The 24,453-nt window shown below is 35.3% G+C and overlaps 1 protein-coding gene across 2 annotated transcripts; it reads right to left on the reverse strand.

Annotated features, from left to right (window-relative positions):
* Nucleotides 1–3,998: 3,998 nt before the first annotated feature.
* On the reverse strand, nt 3,999–14,349 carry LOC107814853 (target of rapamycin complex subunit LST8-1). 2 transcript variants are annotated; one of them, XM_016640333.2, is made up of 11 exons: nt 14,185–14,349; nt 13,966–14,091; nt 13,020–13,121; nt 12,760–12,872; nt 12,597–12,666; nt 10,260–10,337; nt 9,800–9,916; nt 7,176–7,270; nt 5,664–5,743; nt 5,488–5,547; nt 3,999–4,603 (listed from the first exon to the last, which is right to left on the reverse strand). In XM_016640333.2, exons 2-11 carry the CDS (start codon nt 14,074–14,076, stop codon nt 4,479–4,481), a joined length of 951 nt encoding a protein of 316 aa, XP_016495819.1. In that variant the 5' UTR covers nt 14,077–14,091; nt 14,185–14,349; the 3' UTR covers nt 3,999–4,478. The 2 variants fall into 2 exon arrangements, with proteins under 2 accessions (XP_016495819.1, XP_016495820.1); XM_016640334.2 differs by having other exon boundaries at nt 13,966–14,087; nt 14,185–14,322.
* Nucleotides 14,350–24,453: the final 10,104 nt, after the last annotated feature.

The raw sequence follows: 24,453 nt of genomic DNA on the forward strand, positions 1-24,453 counted from the left end.
TGAGTTTTATAAATATCTATGTTACCATTTAAATTATCGACCTTCATTTTACCTTCAAAATTATCAACTTCTATTTTCCTTTTTTACTTTGATAAATGATATATTTTTCTTTTTTAATCTTTGTAAACTTGCCTATTGAACAAATAAATTTCATTTTTGAAAAAATAAAAGTGAAAAATAATAATTTAGCATTTAAGTTAATAACATTGAATAATAAAACAAATGAGAAGAAAAAAACTTCTATAACAAAAATAATTTGCTCGAATAAGTAATTTAATTAATGAAAACCAAATCCAAAAAATCTATTAAAAATTGAGGGGAAAAAAAAAGGAAAGTGAGACCTTTATAATACATACACAATGCATGTAACACAAAATATATTACTAATAAAAATAGAGGTGGATGTTGTAACAAATTCTTAAAATAATTTCTATTTATACTTTAAATAAATTTTAAACTATAATTTAATAAATATTTTATTAACGATAACCAAAAATAAAAAATCTATGTACATAAGAGAGAATCAGAGAGATAGTAAAACTTAAGTAAATGCTTACTGCACATATATTAATATAATAACAAAAAAATAATGATAAATTTTATAATAAATTTAGTAAATGAATATTTTATTATTGTGATGAACTTAATTAGATAAAACACCTAGGTGTAAGATTTCATATATGATATAACAATATTTGAAAAGAATTACATAAAAGGAATATTGGAAATGTCAACGAAAAATAAATATTATGCAAAACAAAAGGAGAAGAATGTCCATTGTTTAAAGTTGAGGGTTGTAGGGAATTTATTTAACCCAAATATGTAACGATTAAAGAGAAATAAATTTTATGGTAATAGGAAGATATTCCTTTTAGGAACATCTAAAGGGTTTCTATAGTTTTAGTACAAAAAGATGTAAATACGTTTTGAAATGAATAGTAATAAAGGTGAATTCTTATAATTTATAAGAACCTTCTAAAACTTAGCGAGAAGAGAACGAGGTAATTCCGTCGTTAAATTGTTCAAATATCGTTGAATAATAAAGCAAATGAGAAGAAAAAACTCTTCTATAACAAAAAGTAATTTAATTAATGGAAACCAAAGTCAAAAAATCTATTTAAAATTGAGAACAGAAGAGAGTAAGACCTTTATAATACATACATAATGCATGTAATACAAAATATATTACTAATAAAAATAGAGGCGCATTTCTAACAACTTCTTAAAAGAATTTCTATTTATATTTTAAATGAATTTTAACTATAATTTACTAAATATTTTATTAATAACAATGAAAAATAAAAAATCTATGTACACGAGGGAGAATAAGAAAGTGAAATTTAAGTAAATGCTTAATGTAATATTAATATAATAACTATAAAAAATAGTGACAAATTTTATAACAAATTTATAAAATGAATATTTTATTTATTGTGAACTTAATTAGGTAAAACACCTAGGTACAAAATTTCATATATTATAACAATATTAGAAAAGTATTTCATAAAAGGAATATTGAAAATGTCAACGAAAAAATAAATATTATGCAGAACAGAAAGAGAAGAATGTTCGTTGTTTAAAGTTGAGGGTCGGAGGGAAATATAGTTTAAACCCAAATACGAAACGATTAAAGAGGAAAATAAATATGTAATGGTGGTAGGAATATTTCCTCTTAGGAACTTTTAAAGGGTTTCTATAGTTTTAGTACAAAAAGATGTAAATACTTTTTGAAATGAATAATATTAAAGGTGAATGCTTATAATTTATAAGAACCTTCTCAAACTTAGTGAGAAGAGAACGAGGTAATGCCCTCGTTAAATTGATCAAATATATGCTTGTCTTTTGTCTAAAATATTTAACCTTTTTGTGAAATATAAATATTGCAAATAAAGAATAACTTTTGCATGTTAAAAAGGGAAGAAAGAAAGAAAAAGGATTTTTTTTCACAAGGATAATATGAAAACTCAACCTATGATGGCTGATGCTGAGCATTTTATTGAATTTACACCTTCAAAACTAAAAAGTTATTTCACTTTCGTCCGCACTATTCCTCTCAAATGGATGTAATCCCTCCAATAAACGAATTAGTCTATGAACAAGATAGACTAATAGCTCAGACAAGTGAACAAGTCTGTAATCCCAAGTACAGTCACACTAGGTTGTTGCCCAGCAACAAATCTATGTAAACAGCACATTGGGGTGTTTGTGGTATGGTCTGGCTCGATTTTTGCGTAAAAAAATCAAACCAATTAAGCCGGTTATTTTAATATTAAAACCAAAATTGAACTAGCATAAATTATTTTAGTATCAATTTTGCAGGTTTGATTGTGTGGGAGGTATCTTAACAGATTATTTCACTCATACAAACATTGCAGATTTGTTTTCATTGTGTACTGACATTGAAGGAAAATCTAAGTTGTGTTCTCTTTTGGAAGGGCTTCCTATGATGATGAAAGAACACTCTGGATGGGAAAAGAATTGATTGACATTGATTGGCAAAATGATTTGCCAGCTACTAAGGTGGTGTTTGAGCTGCAAGATGTGGCGCATCAGCAGGTTGATCCTGCTTAGGGGGATCTGGCTGAGGCTGATTTGTAGAAGGCTGAGACAATTCTTGGGGCTTTGCTCCCGAAGCAACGAAACGAGATTGATGTTATAGGGCACATATTGAGTCGTGACTTGAAGATGCACGGGCATAACTTGACATTGCTTATGAAGAGATGTTACTACTTAAGCGATGTCGGATGATGTTTGATCTGTCGTATGAGAAGGCTGTTGCAGGGCAGGATAGGGCTAGTATTGTGCAAGCGATGATTCATAAGGCACGACGTATGGATTGACAGTTTTACAACTACGAGAATTAACAAGAAACTGCGCTCAATTTTCTTTTATCAAGGTTATGGAAGCTTGTTTGACCTCTAAAGGCTCTTCAGTTGAATTCAGACTATTGATATTTTTTGGCAACATTTATTGTTTTCGTTTGTTGATGCTTTTCGGCAGCATTTGTAGTTTTCGTTTACAATAAAGGGCAATAATTTCTTTTGATATCATACTTGAAAGTAGTGTTAATGGCATAAATATAGTAGGGATGAGATGTTAATAACCTGCAACAAATAGGTTGGGTTGGTTTAAATAAGGCATTTGAGTTCCTCTCACGTACCTGGCTTATATCAACGTTCTTGGAAAACAATCGAATTGAGGTTCAGAGGAGAATTGGCTATTCCATCTTGTGAATTAATCGAGATCAGAATTGAAAAATGAGAGGAATAATCAGTCGATGAAAGAATATTAAATCATTCTGTTTCAATAAATGTACGAGAAACTGTTAGGGACAATGAAATAGTAAAGTGATTGGATTTTGTGAGTTGTTCCAACCAGTGTTGAATGTGATTCGAGAATGAATACCACAAGAGTCAGTTCCATGCTCCCTAACAAAACATTTAATCCATGTTTACCATATACTTTGTGACATGTTATTTTCCTACCCTCTATATGTTGTACCCCTTTGAAAGGCACTTGAATTAAGGTAAGTATCTACAACTATAGAAAAATTGAAAGAAAGATGACTAAAAGTGTGTATTTGTTGCTAAAAACCCCGACTACAAGCGGGCCATTTGAAATAAGGCAAACTTGACCAAAAGGTCCATGGCGAAATCATTTTTAACCCGATAGGTGTAGGAAGGGTAATTTTATACCAAATACCATATTTCAGGGACATTTTAGGCCCTTCTCTGTATTTATAATTGGTAATTGATTAGTAGGAGCTGAGAAATTTGCACTTATTATGAGTTTATCGTATTATTCAAATTCTAAACTTGAACCACCGAACGGTGTAGTAGAATGGTTGAAATCCCTTCACCTAAGAGCTTCAATAAGGGAGCATTTTACCCTCTTTGTGAGTCTACCAGACGCAAATCCAAATTAGTTGAATCAATGAGGTTCGGATATTAATAAATGGTTAAATTGAGAAAAAGAAAAAATTCCAAACATCAAGATCAGGTAACAAGGATCATTTACGCTAAAAGCTCATACAAACTAAGTGCTAATGACGCATACAAGCTCAGGTAACAGTGTTCTATCATGATTCTATTAAACACTAAAATTTATGACCTAAGAGCTCACTTATGAAACCATGGATAAGCATCCATGCAAGCAAACGACAGAATGCAACTTATGTGCACCAAATGCCTAGAGAACAGGGCAAACTGAATATCCTGTAGAAGACGACAATAAACGTCCAAATTTCATCTATAATCTTTCCTGATAATAGAGAAATTCCTTAAATCCAGCTGGCGCATGGTTTTAAATTCAGTAAATAATTGGCCGGCCCCACCTTTCTCCACTTAAACACCAAGTTTCTTGTATGCGGCAGGGGTTGAATGTGTGACCTGCACCAACCCCCACACCACGCTCTGCGCCCTTACAACTTAACTAAAGCCCTGGGGTCATCTATAAGACGAACAACGCATGCTCCAAGTTCAGCTAGAAGGTTCAGGCCCGTCATGTAGAGCACAACATACTGTTGCTTTATGATGCCCTTGGTACACTTTGATGTCTTTGCCAGTAGATGTGGACCATAATCTTGCTGTTGTATCAGAAGATGCTGCAAAGGGTAGTGTTTTGTATGATGTCAGAGCAAATTGAAAAGCCAAATACTTCAGAGACCAACTGCTAAAACTTAAATTTGAAGTGGACAGCAGGAACCTAAAAACACCTAAGAAGCCTTTTGAGTTAGAAATTCTTTTGGCAATACAACATTGAAAAGCACAGAAGCATATCTGTCTAATCTGAAAAGGTCTTTGGGCATAACAGCAGATCTAAAGGTTTTAAATCATCAGATTCTCTATCTTCGGATGTCATACATAAAATCCAACTACTCAAATCCATTCTCGAAGAAAAACTATATTGGCAGACTATGCCAACCAATACCATGTTTATTGTTTTCAAGTTTCAAACATTGAATCAGTCCCTAGTCGCCCACGCAATTCACCCCACCCACAGAAGGAAAGAAGAAAAAAAACTTTAACCGCCATAACATTTATCTCCCCGAAAAGAAAACCTCATTCCTGTTCCTTCAATTGTGGAATGTTGATAAACAACAAACTCTCCTCAACGCCTATTTTCTACCAACAGCAAAAGTAACCAATACCTAAGAGTCCAGAAAATGACAGCCTGACACCTAAATAAATTAAAAAAGGAAAGAGAAAAATGAAAAAAAGAAGTAAAATGATTAAGAAAAATAGAAGAACCAAGGAGGAGTCAGACAATCTGAGTAGGACTGCTTTGCTCCCGAATCTCTCATTCTATAGTCAATTATTCCCTTTTCCTAAAGATACAGAAAACCTCCTAATTTGCAAAAATAAAATAAAATTGTTCATATAAATCAACAGGATTCCATGTGTCAGCCAACCGGCCCAATCCAAATGACACAAGACAGAATAAGTACTCAAATATCAGAAATATGTTCACAACAATTTCAGTATGTACCTGTGATGAGAAAAGCACCATCGACAGAGAATACACAGTCCCAAACCCAGCGTTCATGTCCTGGAAAATACACCAAAATTAACAATATTACATGTGATGAAGAATTTGAAAGAAGCTGCCAGGAAACAGGAAAGGATAAGTAAGAAGACGACTGTCAGTTATTTGGTAATTAATACCTATAAGAGTTTTCTCCAAGGTAAAGCCATCCACATTCCAAATCTTGACAGTATGATCAGAAGATGCAGTGGCCAAATACCTATAAATTACAATTTTGAAAGGAACTAAGAATTTTTAAAGCATGTTAAAATGGAAAGTATCCAAAGCAAAATAGTATTTACTGTGAAAAGTCAGCAACTAACAGATAACACACTAGAAACTTAGGGTGTGTTTGAAAACATTTTCCTTGAAAATGAGTGGTTTTATCACTTATTTTCCCATGTTTGGTTGGTGAGTGGAAAATTTTTGAAAAATATTTTCTAGTGTTTTGTTAGTGAGTAGAAAATATTTTTTTGAAAAATATATAATTAGACAAACACCATAGGGTGAGGTAGAGGGGGTGGAGGTAGGGGTGCGGGAGCCCCCCTGGGGGGGGTCTGAGTGGGGGTGGAAAATATTGAAAAAAAGTTTTGGAAAATGTTTCCATTCCTCTTGGTAGGCAAAATATTTTTCTCCAATTGGAAGAAAATGAGTTCATGAAGAAAATGTTTTCCAAAACACTTGAGCCAACCAAATATGGGAAAATAAGAAAATATTTTCCTTCATACCAAACAGAGTTTTTGACCAATATTGTCCCTTATCTTTGAGGGTAGGTCTACTTTGGTCTCTCAAATATAACCCTGAACATATTTAATCCCTTAAGTATGCTAAAGTGGAGCACCTTTAGTTTCACTGACAGAATATGTCAGAAAACTAATAGTGTTAACCAACTCTGATTCATGAAGCAAATCTTCTGCTCTTAAGCAAAATATTTCCTCTCCTTTTATTGGATAACACAAATTATCACTTTAATTCCTCATTTTTAGATAATGTCTTCTAAAATTTTGACCTTGAAAATATCCCCGTCTGTGCCAGTTTTCAATGAGAAAATTACACTGTATAGCCGCTGTAAAAATAATAGCCGAAAAAATATGTAAAATTTGTATATTATTTGGAATATATATACATTTTGTATGTTAGTATACAATAATTATACAAATTTTATATATTTTTTCGACTATTAGGTATAAATAGTTTCTGGCGCGGGCTAAAAGTGATAATGCAATTTGGTTATTCGTTTGCTTCAATAATATGCCTAGAAGTGACCTTGGCAGCTCCATTTTTTCTTCAAATTTTAACTTTTCTTTTTGGAAAAATCAACCGAAATTGTTAAAAGTAAAAGTTTCAACCTTAAAATTTTAAATTTATCAGCTCTGTACTATTAGTGGGTGTTGGTTTATAAAATATTTTCGATAAGCAAATTAAAAAGACGATGAGTGCTGAAACCAACCCCGTAATTAATCTCGGACATATTCTGTCAGTGAGACTAAAGGTGCTCCACTTTAGTATACTTAAGGGACTAAATATGCTCAGGGTTATATTTGAGGGATCAAAATAGACCTACCCTTAAAGATAAGGGACAATATTGGCCAAAAACTCTACCAAACACACCATTAGAAGAAAAACACAAAGAATTCAGGAAAAACTCTCACCTGTGAGGTTCGCATAATTCAGGCGAAAGAAGACATTTGAGGATATAACCGTCATGAGCCTGTAACTTATGCAGAGGCTCAAAGTTGGTCATTGTCTGCACATTTATGTGAAGTCAGTTTTAGTAATATTCAGTCACAGCTATAGCAAATACTTGCAGCAACAATCTAAATTCATGAGGATGTTGACACATGAGACGGGACAAAAGATGTTTGACTTTGAGTTCAATCAGACTGAACGATCTAGTTCAAAGGGAGACAAGATAGTTACAGACGGGAAGGTGAAATGTTTTACATTTATTATATTTTTAACAGAATAGAAACTAAAGAAAGTTAAAATATGCTTACTTGCGTTAATTGTCGGTCACGGAGGCTAAGAATGCGGCTTATGGTCGTATGTACGAGGGACTGGGGAAAAAGGCGGGGAGAAGAAGTTATTCCGGCTGGCCAAGTTGAGAGAGAGGATGGCTCGAGATTTGGACCAAGTGAGATGTATTAAGGACGAAGATGGTAGAGTACTGGTGGAAGATGCCCAGATTAAGAGGAGATGACAGACTTACTTTCATAAACTTCTGAATGAAAAAGGGGATCGTGATATTGTGCTAGGCGAATTGGAGCATTCCGAGAGTCACCGTGACTTCGGGCACTGCAGGCGTATCGAGGTCGAGGAGGTCGTGAGGGTTATGCATAAGATGAGTAGGGGCAGAGCGACCGGGCCAGACGAGATTCCGGTGGAATTTTGGAAGTGTGTAGGGAGAGCAGGTGTGGAGTGGTTGACTGGGTTGTTTAATGTTATTTTTAAGGCGAAGAGGATGCCGGATGAGTGGAGGTGGAGTACGGTGGTTCTATTGTATAAGAACAAAGGTGATATCCAGAGTTGTAACAATTATAGGGGTATCAAATTACTGAGCCATACCATGAAAGTATGGGAGAGGGTGGTTGAAGCGAGGGTGAGGATGACAGAGTCTGTATCCGACAACCAGTTCGGGTTTCTGCCGGGTCGTTCCACCACAGAAGCTATACACCTTGTTAGGAGGTTGGTGGAACTGTACAGAGAGAGAAAGAAAGATCTGCACATGGTGTTTATTGACCTAGAGAAAGCGTATGACAAGGTTCCTAGAGAAGTTCTCTGGAGATGCTTGGAGGCAAAAGGTATGTCGGCTCCTTATGTTATGGCAATTAAGGACATGTATAATGGGGCTAAGACTCAGGTTAGGAAAGTAGGAGGGGAATCTGAGCATTTTCCGGTTGAAATGGGGTTACACCAAGGCTCTGCGCTCAGTCCGTTCTTATTCGCCCTGTGATGGATGCGATAACAAACCACATTCAATGGGAGGTGCCATGGTGCATGCTATTCGCCGATGACATAGTTCTGATTGATGAGTCACGAGCCGGTGTTAACAAGAGATTGGAGGTTTGGAGACAGACTCGAGTCTAAGGGTTTCAAGCTAAGCAGAACGAAGATGGAATACTTCGAGTGTAAGTTCAACACTGGGCCGGGGAAGAGTGAGGCTTGTCACAGGTTATCCCAAGTAAAGACAGCTTCAAGTACCTTGGTTCGGTTATCCACAGGGGAGGGGAGATCGACGAGGATGTCACACACCGCATTAAGGTAGGATGGATGAAGTGGAGGTTAGCATCTGGAGTCTTGTGTGACAAGAGAGTGCCAACGATACTCAAAGGTAAGTTCTATAAAGCGGTGGTTAGACCGGCCATGATGTATGGGGCTGAATGCTAGCCTGTTAAGAACTCACATATCCAAAAGATGAAAGTAGCAGAAATGAGGATGTTGAGGTGGATGTGCAGGCACACTAGGATGAATAAGATTAGGAACGATGATATTCGGGAGAAGGTGCACGTGGCTCCTATTGATGACAAGATGCGGGAAGCGAGGCTCAGATGGTTCGGGCATGTACAGAGGAGAAGCCCAGATGCTCCAGTAAGGAGTTGTGAGCGGCTGGTTGCGGAAGGCACGAGAAGAGGTAGAGGGCGGCCTAAGAAGTATTGGGGAGAAGTGATCAGGCAAAATATGGCGAGGCTTCAGATTTTCGAAGACATGACACTTGATAGGAAGTTGTGGAGGTCGAGTATTACGGTTGTAGGCTAGGAGGTAGTTGAGTCTTGCGTTACTTTGTACCTTTGTGAGCCTAGTCTGGTGGGGTTTTATCTAAGATAGCTAAGGGCAATGTCATGTCTTACTATTTTCTATTTTCGACGTAGGATCCATTTACTAGCCATCGTTTTTGCTTTGCATTTTTCTTCTGCATTTTATGTTCCTTTTTCCCTATGATCTTCGTGGTGAATCTAATATTCTCTCCTTTTGTCTTTTTATTATCATGAGCCGAGGGTCTTTCGGAAACAGCCTCTCTATCCCTTCGGGGTAGGGGTAAGGTCTACGTACACACTACCCTCCCCAGACCCCACTTGTGGGATTTTACTGGTTTGTTGTTGTTGCTTACTTGTGTTAATTTCTTTCTCTTTCCCTTATTCGTTTTTCTTTCCCCATTCCCTCCCCTTTTTTGGTTAAGGAGATTTGGGGTTCAGGGAAAAGATCACATGCACTCTTTTTTCCCCGATAAGCAAGATCACACGCACACTTTAGAATTGTAGAATCAGCAATTGGTTACCTCGGTGCCACGTAATAAACGCCAAACATAACATGTTCCACGATTGTTTGCAGCAACAATTAAGCTTCCATCCCACATTATAGTCAAAGATCGAACAGCTGTATCCACCTCCGGTACCTAAGTTTTCAAAGATACTGATAAATACCAACTTGTGTACTTCACATTAAACATGCACACGGACAAGAGATAGTGACCACTCAAGGCCATTTATTATGCTCTATGTATTGCATTTCTTGTTGAACGAAATTGATCATCAAACACCAACAGATATATCTACATGATCAATTAATGGTTAACAAGTTCACTATTTAAGTGAAATAGTTGAATCTCTAAAAAAGAGTTCCTTTCTTTTATAACGGCAATGGTCTAGCTCTCGGAATTACCTTAATATTCACTCATGAATGACTCAAACCAAAGGAGTACAAGATATATGAACTACTAAAAACTATGTACTACATACCAACTCACAGCTACATGAATTTGCCCTCAAATCCCACACACGGATATTGCCATTCTGGTCTCCAGATATCAACTCAGTCTGTAAAACATATAGAAGAACAAGATCCATGAAATACAAGAAATGGAAATACTCAAGAAAATCTCATTGAATGTGTATTCTGGTGGGGCATACAGAAATAAATTGGAAATATTCAAGTCAGAAAGATAACTTTATTTTTTCTTACTTTCATATAACAATTTTAAAGTATTAGGTCTGCTGAAATAAAGAAGTGCCTGAAAAATATGAGGGTTAGAAAAATATATGGTCATTCATGTTGTTCCGATTGAGGTTTCAAAGTATCTTCAAAGATTAGAGTAGCATGACTAATCAGGCTATTAAATTGTTATATTAAGGAGTAGAAAGATGCCAAAATTGGAGAAATAGTACCTTGGTTCCGACGGTTGTGCATACAATCATAGTATTAGATTCATGAGGTCATGCTATGAAACTTTCAGAAAATTGATAGAGCATAAATCAAGTGACATTACAAGGGTAGGTAACCAATTTGCATGTATGCCTGGTGGATTTATAATAAAAATCATATTATTGCTAAGGATGAGGTTCCATGAAGTATGCTATTTGCAAATAATACTTGTTATTTGAAGAAACTAGCAAGAGAACCAAACAAAAGTTGGAACCATAGAGAAGCACTCTAAAGGGTAAGAATTTTTTAGATAAGCAGAATGAAGACAAAACATAAGTGCTGCAAGTTTAGCCACAATGAGAAGTATGACGTGGAGCAAGGTTATCCATGATTGTAGTGCCTAAATACAAACAAATATTTGGATCGATTTTCCTAGAGGATGATATAATAAATGAAGATGTAATAGACATATTAAATAGAGGATCAATGAAATGAAGGAGTTTTACGGACCCAACAAAGTGAAAAGCAAGTTCCATAGCACAAATGTGCAACAAACAATATTATATAGAAAGGGATGTTGGACATCTAATCCCTAACATATCTACAAGTGAATATCATAGAATTGAAAAAGAAACGGCATAGATATGTTTACCAAGCCAAAAGCCAAAGGTATTAAGACGGATATAAGGTGGTACATGCTTGAGCAGGATTAGAAATGATCATATCTGACAAAGGGTGCGAGATTGCGAGTAGCACACATAAAGGATTAGATGAGAGGTCCTTTTAGATGTTCAGTCATCTTCTATGCAAACCTCCATATGCACTGGTCAGTTGGTGTGCGACTATGATGAATAAAGGTAATAAAAGAGACGAGGTACCTTTTATGCCTCGAATTACTGTGATTTAGCTATGGACTGAATACAATGGAAGAAAGCGATCATATAGGCAATAACTACTTGGGCTTAATGTTTAGTAGTTGTTGTTACACTAACATTAGGCTCGATGTACGTTATGAATCTATTATTCGGGTTAGAAACTTGTATGTCAGAAAATCCGAATAGGTGATACGAACTAAAAGATTAGTGCTTACTAGAGGATTCTTAGTATGTGAGATATATGACCATTACAGTATATTAGAGAACACCTAGCACTAGATAATACTTAAGTACCGCGTATTGAAATATTATGGATCCAAACAGAGCATTTATGATGTTGACGAATTCACACAACCGACCCCAACTAGTTTGGGATTGAGGCATAGTAGTAATTGTTGTAGAAACTTGTATGTCAGTATATATGGATAAGGGTAAATTTCGGAAACAGCTAGTTCTAGAGAACTCTAATTTGTCATAAAAGATAAATTAGTTACTATTGGATTGAACTGGACCATAATAGAGCGGAATAGATATTGACGAGTCACATAGCAGACCCAACAATATTCAGATTAAAATACAGTTGATTGATTGTTTGGCAAAGATTTCTAAGAGCTGCACTGTATATTCAAACTTAGACATGCCAAACTATAAACACTTCTTGAAACATAACAAGAGGTAATCAACAGAAGCATAGCAAAGAGACCTGTTACATACTAAATTATTAGAATATAAAGATTTAGTAGTAAAAATGTAAAATAGAATCACTATTTGTACCAATGCTATGTCTATTTTCTTTAGCACATCCTCCGTCATTTCTGATGCAACCCAGTATGAATAGCTCATTCAAACTATTTCTTTATTCAACCAAAAACTCAAAGATTTGATATAGATATCTATTCGATGAATAAAGCCAGAGAATTTTGCTAAGAAAAAACAGACAGGATAAAAGCTGACTAAAAACACTGCTCTTTTTGTGAGGTTCTCAGAGAGTTCAACATTCAGTCAAAAAGTTAATTACATACTGTGCTTAACACAATTCAGAGATCACAGTATAACAACCTGATTAGGGTGCAAAACTACAGTGTTCACAGCTGCCCGACTTTCATATTCCCTCTGACAACCTGGTGCCCTATTCATTCAACAGATTCAAAGATATGTTGACTTAGAGGAAAGATAAGAAGTTGGAAAGATCAGAAGACATCTGACTTGATATCTACAATACCTCAGATCCCAAATCTTTACAGTGCCATCTTCAGATCCAGAATACATCCAATTTCCATCACATTGAAATCCTACCGCCATCACATTGTTAGTGTGTGAATCAAAGCTCTTCAGCTGCCAAAAAGTATGACAAATAGTTTTTAAAAACTCAAATGGATACAAACTAGATATATCAAAGCGACAGCAGAGCAAAGCACCAGGTAACAAAAGAAAGGGAACTAAAAAAAGAAATACATAAAGAAGGAAAATCTAAAGACCTACCGGCTGAGGACTGTTAGAGTTGATGTCAAATAATCGAATGTGAGGATTTCCAGCAGCAGCAAGGAAGCGTTTATCCGGAGTAATTTCGAGACGATTCACTTGCTGTATACAGTTCAAGAAAGGGAAATGAAGTAAAGGTAGATGTATCACATAACTGCCCCAATAAAATAAGTTGATCCAAAATGCATATATTATTTCCATACATTTTGACTGTCTGTCACACCTTGCCTGCCAATACAATTTGTTCGGACAGATGAACAGGATCTCAACTTGGTGAAAAATGAGTCAAATACTTGACAAAATGCAGACAACAATGCCACTCAAAAGTGCCCCATGGAGTTTGATCGACCGGTAAGAGCGCAACTTGTGATGCGCGGGTTAGGCGCACGTCACAGTCGCGAACAAAAGCCTGGTATTTAAGTGGAGATAGGTAGAGGGGCGGGCTCATTATCTGCTAAGTTTCGAATCATGCATCAGCGGCCCTCGGGCTCGGTTATTAAAAAGAGAAAAAAAGTAATGCGACGCAAAAGTGAAGCTTGAGTCTATTTCCAATTTGCAGGCTTGGCATCAAATTTATCCCGTGATGACATAAGTCACATAGATGTGTTGAAACTGATTTTACAATTATATAAGTTACATATGCAAGAATGCAGTTAGGCAGAAACACTGCATATAAAAGCCTGTTCATTAGTAATTTCATTCTCCCACTGAAAGGCGGAGGTTCTAATCTCAGCATTATGCCATCTACTTTAACCATATAACAGTCCTAATGCTACTATTTTAACAAAAGCTCTTAATACATACATATCTCAAATCTAACAAGTATCAACTTGACCAAGCATAAGCTCTTAATTTACAAGATTCTTAGTTCATATATTCATTAAAGGTAATTGTTTTACAGAAAAAAGTTCTAATACAGAGAAATGGAATAAAGAATTGAACTTACAGATTCAGGGTATTGGATAGTGCGATAGCAGCGGGCACTTTTAGCCTCCCAAAACTTTATAGTGTGATCATAGCTAGCCGTTGCTAGCACCACCGATGGTTGTTGACTCATCTTTATTCCTCCTTCCTACCCAAATTCACACACAAAAAAAAAACTTTTAGAAATTGGTCAAAAAACTTGGCCTTTTATTTATTTATTTTGGTTAGATAATAATCGTACCAGAAAAGGTTGGAGTGAAATTAGATCATTGATTGATATACAGGACTAGGGTTTTAAGGGGTTTTGTGATAATTGCAGACAGAATAAGGAACCATGGTAGGGATGAGAAAACCATTTTTTTAACTGCGAAATGCTTCAGTAGTATAAATTCGATAGGAGAAATGCGTAGGTATTTGTCTTTTTTTTTCTTTTTTGACGAAATTCGTACGGATATTAGGGTGTGTTTGGTATAACGGAAAATGTTTTCTTGGAAAACAAGTGCTAATCTTATTTATTTTCTGATGTTTGGTACGCAAATTAAGGAAAATAACTTCTCAAGAGTATTCATAAATAATTTAGATACAATAAACATGAAGCCATAAACTTTCAAACTAACAACTATCCGAACCCATAAATTTCATACACTTTCGAACCGCTAAACATTCAAAACCGCGAACTTTCGAACTCATAAACTTTATAATTTCTAAACTAGTAAGCTTCCAAACACATAAACCTTCGAATTCATAACTTTGGAACTTGTAATATTTCGAACCTGTAAATCAAAAGATGAAAAAATTAAAACTTAAAATATATATAAAAAAATTCGGCAGGGGTAGTGGGTGGTGCAGAAAAATAAAAAAATAGAAATTTAAAAATTACAAAAAAAAGTTAAAAATTATTTTTGTGGAGCGGGCAGTGGGGGTGGGGTTTGGCGGGATGGGGGTGGGGTGCAGAAAAACGAAAAAACAAAAATTTAAAATTACAAAAAAATAAGTAAAAAAAATATTTTTTAGAAGGAGGTAGCAGAGTGGGTGAGTGTGGGGTGGTGAGGGTGGGAAAGGTTGAGAAGGAGTTTTAGAAAATATTTTCCCTTCTCTTGATAAGAAAAATATTTTTCTCCAATTGGAGGAAAATGAGTTTATAAGGAAAATGTTTTCCAATACCTTTAAGCCAACCAAATATGGGAAAATTGAAAACATTTTTCTGGAAGATAATTTCCTTCCTACCAAACACACCCTTATATATAAAGCTTTCGGTCCCTTCACTAGGATAAGTGGTACTTTAGTACCTTCAATAGACTATACTTACACTCCAGTCCCTAAACGTCAAATGAAGATACATAAAAAATGGTTCCTTTTAAGTTTGAAGCACAGTGACTGCAAATTATCATGGTTTGTACTCTTTAAGCTACTAGCTGTTTTGAGACAATTCTTTACGAAAGGAATATAATAATCTTAATCATAATAGTACTTGTATAAATTACTATTCATAGTTCTTATACGTCTCACTTAATTAATACTATACGAATTAAAAATGTAGAGGTAGATTTGAAAAAAAAAAAAAAAAGGAGTAAATAATAACTTAATATCATACTTGAGAGCGGTACGTGATAATTTATTTTGTATCTTAAAATACATCTTGGTATTAAATTCAAGATATTGAATATTGGAATTTTGCGTTATATAATTAAAGATGAGAAAGATCAATTGTGATAGTAATGGACCTTTTTGTTTATGACCTTTCAATGGGTCTCGATAATTTTAGTAAAAAGACGTGATACATTTTCAAAAAGGAACATCAAATGTTAGAAATGATAGAAAAATTGAAAGAAGAATGCTTCTGGATAAAAATTCGCATGTAAAATTTGCATATTGATCTTGTATTTGATCTGCAGGGGCTGGGCAAGTTTGCGCTTGTTTTGAGTATACAGTAGAATAAAAATTCCAAACCTGAAGATCAAGTAACAAGGAACATTTCATGCTAAAAGCTCATGCCAAGAACTCAGTCTTGTATCATAACTTTGTTGAACACTAAAATTTCAGACCTAAGACATCACACAACATGGATGCCATATAAGCAAACTAATGGTAGAATGCTATCCCATGTACACCAAATGCCCCAAAAACAGGCTAAAATCAAATAACATGTACAACATACTGAGGCGTTCGAATATCACATATAATGTTCATTAAACAATTAATCCGAGATGTTAGACGAACGATGCCATGTAGAGCACAGCATACAGTTGCCTTTGTAAGCATAAACTTTAATTCATACCAGGATCTTGAATATGATAATCTTACATGTAATTGCCATAGAAAACATACCTGAAGCGAAATCCATTATCTTGAAGCGGAAGCGTTAATTCAAAACTGGTTTCTCGTCCCTTGCCCTAACTTTATGTTACCGCCGCCTTTAGAGATGGAAGAGAGAATAAAAATAGGTAACCCTAATGGGTGGGGAGAGGACCAATTTATAGAGGTTCTCACTTAATCCGGTACGTCCATCAAGTAACCGATCGGACGGATGAGATTTGCTCATTAATTAAATATTAATTATGGGCCTAATCTTATTGGGCCACATACACGTAAGAAAACAGTTTACATTCTCCCACTTGGCCCAATAATCACATAATATTAATATTTAATATAGGAACATTAGTTGCGCATAAACAAATCTCTTCTATAATGTCCATCATAAATACCACAATACGATAAACTAGTAAATGTGAGTTATGGCGGTTATACATAATTTGTCTACATACTCCCTTCCATATACTACAACATTAGTAATTTATCATCAGGTTCATAAGCTATAAAATATTATGGTCCACAATAATGTCTCCTTGAAACTTATCCTGTAATATCTCAAAACAATAATGTGTACACCATTATGAGAAACAGGAAATCATTAATGTATATCAGAAACATATAAATGAGCTCAGAGTGTCAAAACATCATAAATACATCAATCATAAGTACAGCCAAGACCCATTCTATGTACATGTTCTTTAAATATCTTTGGCTGTAAACCTTTCGTTAACGGATCTGCAATCATGAGATCAGTTCTAATATGCTCAAGTGACACTCTTTGTTTCTGAACTTCCTCCTTGACGGTAAAGTACTTCAATTCCATGTGTTTGGCACTTTAGAGTACTTATCGTTCTTGGAGAAGAATACTGCTGCAGAATTATCACAGTAAATTTTCAGCGGCTTGGTAATGGTGTCGACAACCCCAAGTCCTGAAATAAAGTTTCGCAGCCATAATGCATGAATTGTGGCTTCAAAACATGCCACAAATTCTGCTTCCATCGTGGATGTAGCAATAACAAACTGTTTGGCACTCTTCCACGAAATTGCTCCTTCAGCTAATTGGAACAAATAACCAAACGTGGATTTTCTAGTGTCAATACATCCAGCGAAATCTGAATCCGAGTATCCAACAACTTCCAAATGCTTGGATCTCCTATACATGAGCATGTAATCCTTCGTTCCTTTCAGGTACCTCAAAACTTTCTTTGCAGCTTTCTAATGATCAATTCCTGGGTTACTCTGATATCTTCCTAGCATTCCGACCGCAAAACTAATATCCGGTCTTGTACAAGTCTGAGCATACATCAGACTACCAACAATTGAAGAGTAAGGAATTGATTCCATTTCCTTTCGTTCTACATCATTCTTAGGGCATTGCATGAGACTAAATTTGTCCCCTTTTTGAATTGGAACAATTCCTGCTGAACAATTATTCATGTTAAATCTCTCTAGAACTCTTTCGATATAGCCTTTCTGAGACAATCCCAATAATCCTTGTGATCTATCACGGAATATTTCTATTCCTATCACATAGGATGCCTCACCCATATCTTTCATTTCAAAATTCTTAGAGAGAAAATCTTTAGTCTCACGTAATATGCCTAAATCATTAGCAGCAAGTAGAATATCATCAACATATATGACTAAAAATATAAACTTGCTCCCACTGATCTTTTGGTATATACACCGATCAACGGTATTTTCCACAAATCCAAAAGATGTTATGGTATCATTAAACTTTATATACCATTGTCGTGATGCTTGTTTAAGTCCATATATTGACTTCTTCAGTTTACACACCATTTGACCTTTTCCTTTAGTTTCGAAACCCTCTGGTTGGTCCATATAAACTTCTTCCTCGAGGTCTCTATTAAGAAAGACAGTTTTCATATCCATTTGGTGTAACTCTAAATCATAATGAGCCACCAAAGCCATAATAATTCTTAACGAGTCTTTCTTTGAGACCGGCGAAAAGGTCTTTTTATAATCAATGCCTCCTTTCTGAGTATAACCCTTGGCAACAAGTCTGGCTTTGTATCTCTCAATATTGCCATTTGAATCGCGTTTGGTCTTAAAGACCCATCTACACCCGATTCTTTTAGAACTTTTTGGCAATTCAACAAGGTCCCAGACTTTATTGTATTCTATGGATTTTAACTCTTCCTTCATGGCATCAATCCATTTGTTAGACTCATTACTTTCTATGGCTTGTGAAAATGAAACCAGATCCTTATTAAGACCAATGTCAAAATCCGACTCTTGCAAATAAACCACGTAATCATTCGAAATAGCCGATTTTCTAACTCTTTAAGATTTTCTTAATGACATTTCTTGTGGTTCATTTGTGTCAGATATTTGTGAGTTAGTTTCTTCATGAAGTATTTCATCCAAATGTTGCTCTGTGTTATCAAAGCGTTCTTCAACAACTGGAACAATATTTGGTATTTGTGTGGAAGTAGGCACATTTCTGAGTAATAGAATATTGACCCTCACCTCTTTAATTTCCACACTTTGCTTTTCAACACTCCCACTAACTTTACCATTCTCAATGAATCTTGCATTACCAGTTTCAACAATTCTCGAACTATGGTTTGGACAGTAAAACACATACCCTTTAGATTTCTCTGGGTAACCAATAAAGTAACCACTTACTGTTCGAGAATCTAATTTCTTTTCTTGTGGGTTATAAACTCTAGCTTCCGCTGGGCAACCCCAAACATGCAGGTGCCTTAAACTAGGTTTCCTTCCTGTCCACAGTTCAAAAGGGGTCTTTGGAACTGCCTTACTAGGAACCCTATTTAATAAATATACATCGGTTTTAAGAGCATACATCCACAATGATTTGGGTAATGAGGAATTACTTATCATGCTCCTAACCATATCCATAAGTGTTCGATTGCGCCTTTCTGCAGCACCATTTTGTTGAGGTGTTCCTGGCATAATATACTGTGCACATATGCCACGTTCCTCGAGGAACTTTGCAAATGGACCTGGACATTGTCCTGATTCATTATATTTTCCATAATATTCACCACCTCTATCTGACCTAATGATTTTCACCTTTTTATCTAATTGCCTTTCAACCTCATTAACAAACACTTTGAGAGCATCTGCTACTTGAGATTTTTCTTTCAGCAAATAGATGTATCCATAACGTGAAAAATCATCGATAAAAGTGATAAAATATTTCTCTCCACCAAAAGATGGAACATCAAAAGGTCCACAAATATCGGTGTGTATAATTTCAAGAAGCTGGGTGCTTCTTGTGGCACCTTTCTTACTATGCTTGGTTTGCTTTCCCTTAATACAATCCAAACATATAGTAAGATCAGTAAAATTTATATTCGGAAGAATCTCATTTTTTACTAATCTTTCTAACCTTTCTTTGGATATATGACCCAAACGTCTATGCCACAAGTAAGCAGAACTTTCATCTAGTGAACTACGTTTTATTCCAACATTATGTTGAACAGTAAGAAGAGATTCAGAAAAAGCAATATCGAGTTTCAATTTATATAAACCATCACTGAGAAAGCCAGAATCATAAAAAATAGCATTCTTATATAAATTGAAACATCCATTTCCAAACTTTAAATCAAATCCAGAAACATCAAGTCTTGAAAGAGAAATCAAATTCCTAGAAACTGAAGGTACATAAAGAGTCTGTAATAGATCAAGGTGACGTCCAGTCTCCATGATCAAACGATAAGTCCCTATGCCTTCAATTGGAGCCTTCATACGATTTCCCATGAATAAGAAATCCTTATTTGGATTTGTAGTTTGGATCGTAAGGAATCCCTGCAACGTAGTAGATACATGAGCAGTTGCACCAAAATTAAGCCACCAAGTATTATTAGGAACTTCTACTAAATTTGATTCGAAACATACAAAAGCACTAATTGTACCTTTCTTTTCGAACCAAGCTTTACGTTTCAGGCAATCTTTCTGATAGTGTCCTTCCTTGTTACAGAAACGACACGTATCTGCCTTATGTTCCTTGTTAGTATCCTGTTGAGCTTTAGCAGGTACTTTCTTCTTCTTGAACTTGTTGGCCTTCACTTTAAGTCCTTTACCAGCTCCTTGACCCATGAGGTTAATTGAATGATTCCCTTGTTTCTTAAGTCTCGACTCCTCCTGAGTAATCATACTGGACAATTCACTGACATTCCACTTATCCTTAATAGTGTTATAGTTAATTTGAAAAGGTCCATATTCAGGAGGTAACGAGTTCAGAATAAACTGAACCAAGAAGGAGTCATCCACTTTCATCCCCAAGGTCTGAAGTCTTGCTGCAATGTTAGTCATCTCGATGATATGGTTTTGCATACTACGCGACCCATCAAACTTCATGGTCATGAGTTCAGCCATTAGTGTACCAGCGAGAGACTTATCTGCAGAACAAAAACGTTCTTCCACAAACGTCAGGTATTCTCTGTCACTTTCTGTTTGTGGAATAGTACTCTTAATGTTGTTGGCAATATTCATTCGCATAAACATAAGGCTTAGCATGTTATAGCGTTCTCATGCTTTATAGAAAGACTTCTCATCCGCACTGCTCGAATCAGTAATGATAGCGGGCTTATCATTCAGCAGAGCCAAGTCAAGATCCATCACACCTAAGTGGAACTGGACTTGTTCACGCCATTCAGAGAAGTTCAATCCATTGAACATAGTAACAGACGAAGCAAGCGAATGAAAAGGAATAGCTGCAAAATAGATAATACATGCTCACAAATCAATATGGATTCAACAAAACAGTTAAAGCATATCGCAATTCTCCTTTGGGTAGATACTACGACACACTATCATAATTTAAATGTCATTTAGTCTATAATAGGTAATTAAATATTTTTAACCAAATATATATGCCATCTTTGGACAGACAATATATATTTGATTAAGAATATTAATTTACCTCATCATATTCACTATTCATAGAATAATTGATTCACCTTTGGGTAAATCTTTAAGTTCTAGCAATAGTGAAAATTAATTTATCCACTATTTTTTTATTATAGGCATTTCATTAATTTCATGGATAAACTACAATTTTATGTATGCGTATTTTCATAAACAAACTAGTTTGGTTACTTTGGTGACTAACAAACTATATAACATAAGTGCACACACAAAAAAGAGATCATAAGTTTATATGCATGTGAATACTTTAAACAATCTAGTTTGGTCACTTTGGTGACTAACAAACTATATACACATTGATCACATACATAAAATAAACAATAAATCGTTTCACCAACCTAATAGCCCAAAACAGATTACTATACTGTCCAAGAATTTTAAAAAAAAGTTTCAAATCAATTTATGGCATTAAGGCATCATTAACGTTACTCCCGTATCATCAAATTCTTGCGTATCAGTATAATCGTTATCTTCTAATATCATAACCTATATAATACAAAATTTATTCAAGTACAGAGAAACAATTTTGTTTCTCTCGGTCAATAAAGAAGATGTTGCCCAAGGTCTTTAATGACTCAGGCGTTGAAGAATTATTTCACTGGTTGCACCGATGATTTAAAGCATGATTTCATAATTACCGTAGGTATACATAATTTCAAAACAGCAACTCATTCGCGAAGGTTTATTATTTTTAATGAAGATTATCAATTCAAGTAATCCAGGCTCATGATACCACATGTAAGCATAAACTTTAATTTATACCAGGATCTTGAATATGATAATCTTACATGTAATTGCCATAGAAAACATACCTGAAGCGGAATCCATTATCTTGAAGCGGAAGCGTTAATTCAAAACTGGTTTCTCGCCCCTTGCCCTAACTTTATGTTACCGCCGCCTTTAGAGATGGAAGAGAGAATAAAAATACGGTAACCCTAATGGGTGGGGAGAGGACCAATTTATAGAGGTTCTCACTTAATCCGGTACGTCCATCAAGTAACCGATCGGACGGATGAGATTTGCTCATTAATTAATATTAATTATGGGCCTAATCTTATTGGGCCACATACACGTAAGAAAATAGTTTACAGCCTTATGCTGCACTTGGTGCACTTTGATGTCCTAGCCAATTGATGTGTTGCTTAAGTTTAGTTGTTTTACGTCGGAACAAATTGAAAAGCTGCATGCTTCAAAGACTTACTATTAACACTCGATATTCAGATGGGGAGCAAGAACCTAAGACAATGCTGCATTGAGAAACAGAACCATATTGGTCTCATCTGAAAAGGTCTTTCGGCATAAAGGGGAAATCTGAAAGGTTCTCTAAATCATCACACAGGCTGCTCACCTGTACCATATTATTATTTTCAAGCTTCAAACCCTGAATCAACCTCTAGTCATCCACAGAAAAAGGAAAAAAAAAATTCACCCGCTCCATAACATTTCTATCCCCAAAAACATCGTTTATGTTCCTTCATCTGTTGAATGTTGATGAAGAGCAAAGCTCTCTTCAATGCCTATTTTCTATCACAACAAAAACCAAAACCATAGTAAACAAACAAAAGTGACCAATACTAAGGAGTCCAGTAAATGACAACCACATGATACCTAAATAAATTAAAATAGAAAGACAGAAAGTTCCTCATCTAAAAATGGTTAAGAGAATTTAAGAACCAAGGAGTAGTTAAACAAAATGAGTAGAACTCATTCTACTGTCAATTATTTCCTGTTTCTAATGATATGGAAAATCCTTCCTCTTTTGAGAAAAAGAAATTATGTTAAAACAGCACGATTCCACGTCTCAGCCAACTGGCCCAATCCAAAAGACACAAGACAGAATGAGTACTCAATGCACCAAAAATGCTTGGTCAAGTTAAACTTTAGCCGGGAAGAAGCATCAGAAATATTCTTATAGTTCACAACAACTTCAGTACATACCTGCCTTGCAACCATCAGTAATTTGAACCTCGTAAAATTAGATTAAGCCTGCAATTGATGGTTTTAAGCCATTTGATAACATGAGCACATCTTATAGTATGTGACCTGTCATTTTAGTTTCTTATATCTTCCTTCTTGAAATAATTTTGTGGCATTTTATGATAATTGTTTAACCCTTAAAATACTTTTTAGGGTCAAAGCAATTAATTTTATATTTTGGGGCACTATAACAACATATTTAACTCACTTTTCCAAATATAGACAAGATAAAAAGGAATAACAATTGAACAAAATAATTGAGAGATAAAAGGAAAGAGAAATCTTATTGAGGTTAGTAGCACTTCTTCCGTGTAACAATATTGAATTGCCAGAAATAGAACAACGAGATTCAATAATGTGATTGAGTAGTTTTTGGATGGGGATACAATGTAAGGAATAGGGGTATAGTATTTCTATCCATAACTGATTGCCTTGTCCAGCTCCTGTTTGTTACTGTCATTTATTACATTTATTATACGTTATATAACTGATGCTAAATCGATGGCGCAATAATAGCAAATCCCGTGCAATCCGGGATTAAATGATTCTTTCCTTATTCGTGTTCATGAACGACCTTCCATAACATGCTCAAGGCTTTTCCTTCATGGTCAGTTCCGGAACTAATAGTTACGGTACTAATATACATTAGCTTTGAATGTGTTTTACATGTCATTCTTCAATAACTTTACTGCCAAGTGTTGCAATCTAATTGATCCACGTGGTGAAGTTATTTTCCACTAATATCTCAACTGAATATTAGAGAAGTGGTAAGTTATTTATGGCGAGAATATTTGCCGCCTCTTCCCGAGATCATAATGACGTGCTGCAAAAGTGAAGAGACATGTGCCGCCTCCATTTAATGCTCGAAACACGTGGCAATATGATTGGTTCTAAGATTTGTAGCGGTTTTCTAGGCACTGACGGCTCTGTGACAGTCCAACGATGTAACTCTTTTCTATAAATATGAAATCATAAACCCTCAAAACCTTTTTCTACTTTCTTTGCCTTTGCCTTCCTAGAAATATTTTCTACTTTTTCGTTCTTCGCTTTCAACCACTTTCTTTATCTTTGCAATGACTTCCAAATCTTCTACTTCTTCTAACCCTACTACATCTCCACGCCGTGATGTCATAGTTAACGTACTTCCTAACGTGGTAGCTCCAGTTAGGTCTAGGAGAAGAGAAGGAAAACTCCATAGCCTTTGCTCCATAGCGAGTAGAGACGGTACTACTTCCACTAAGGAAAGTTCTTCCAAAACTCCTTCAACCTCCAAAACTTCTTCTAAGGGAAAAACCAAATA

This window comes from Nicotiana tabacum, chromosome 6 (assembly GCF_000715075.1).
Source record: "Nicotiana tabacum cultivar K326 chromosome 6, ASM71507v2, whole genome shotgun sequence".
In the NCBI taxonomy this organism is placed as follows: Eukaryota; Viridiplantae; Streptophyta; class Magnoliopsida; order Solanales; family Solanaceae; genus Nicotiana; species Nicotiana tabacum.

Coding starts and splice junctions, on each gene's coding strand:
- LOC107814853 (XM_016640333.2), bottom strand. CDS start 14,076: ATGAGTCAACAACCATCGGTGGTGCTAGCAACGGCTAGCTATGATCAC. Junction 12,873..13,019: donor ACTCTAACAGTCCTCAGCCG/GTAGGTCTTTAG, acceptor ACTTTTTGGCAG/CTGAAGAGCTTTGATTCACA. Junction 9,917..10,259: donor ATTCATGTAGCTGTGAGTTG/GTATGTAGTACA, acceptor TTGAAAACTTAG/GTACCGGAGGTGGATACAGC.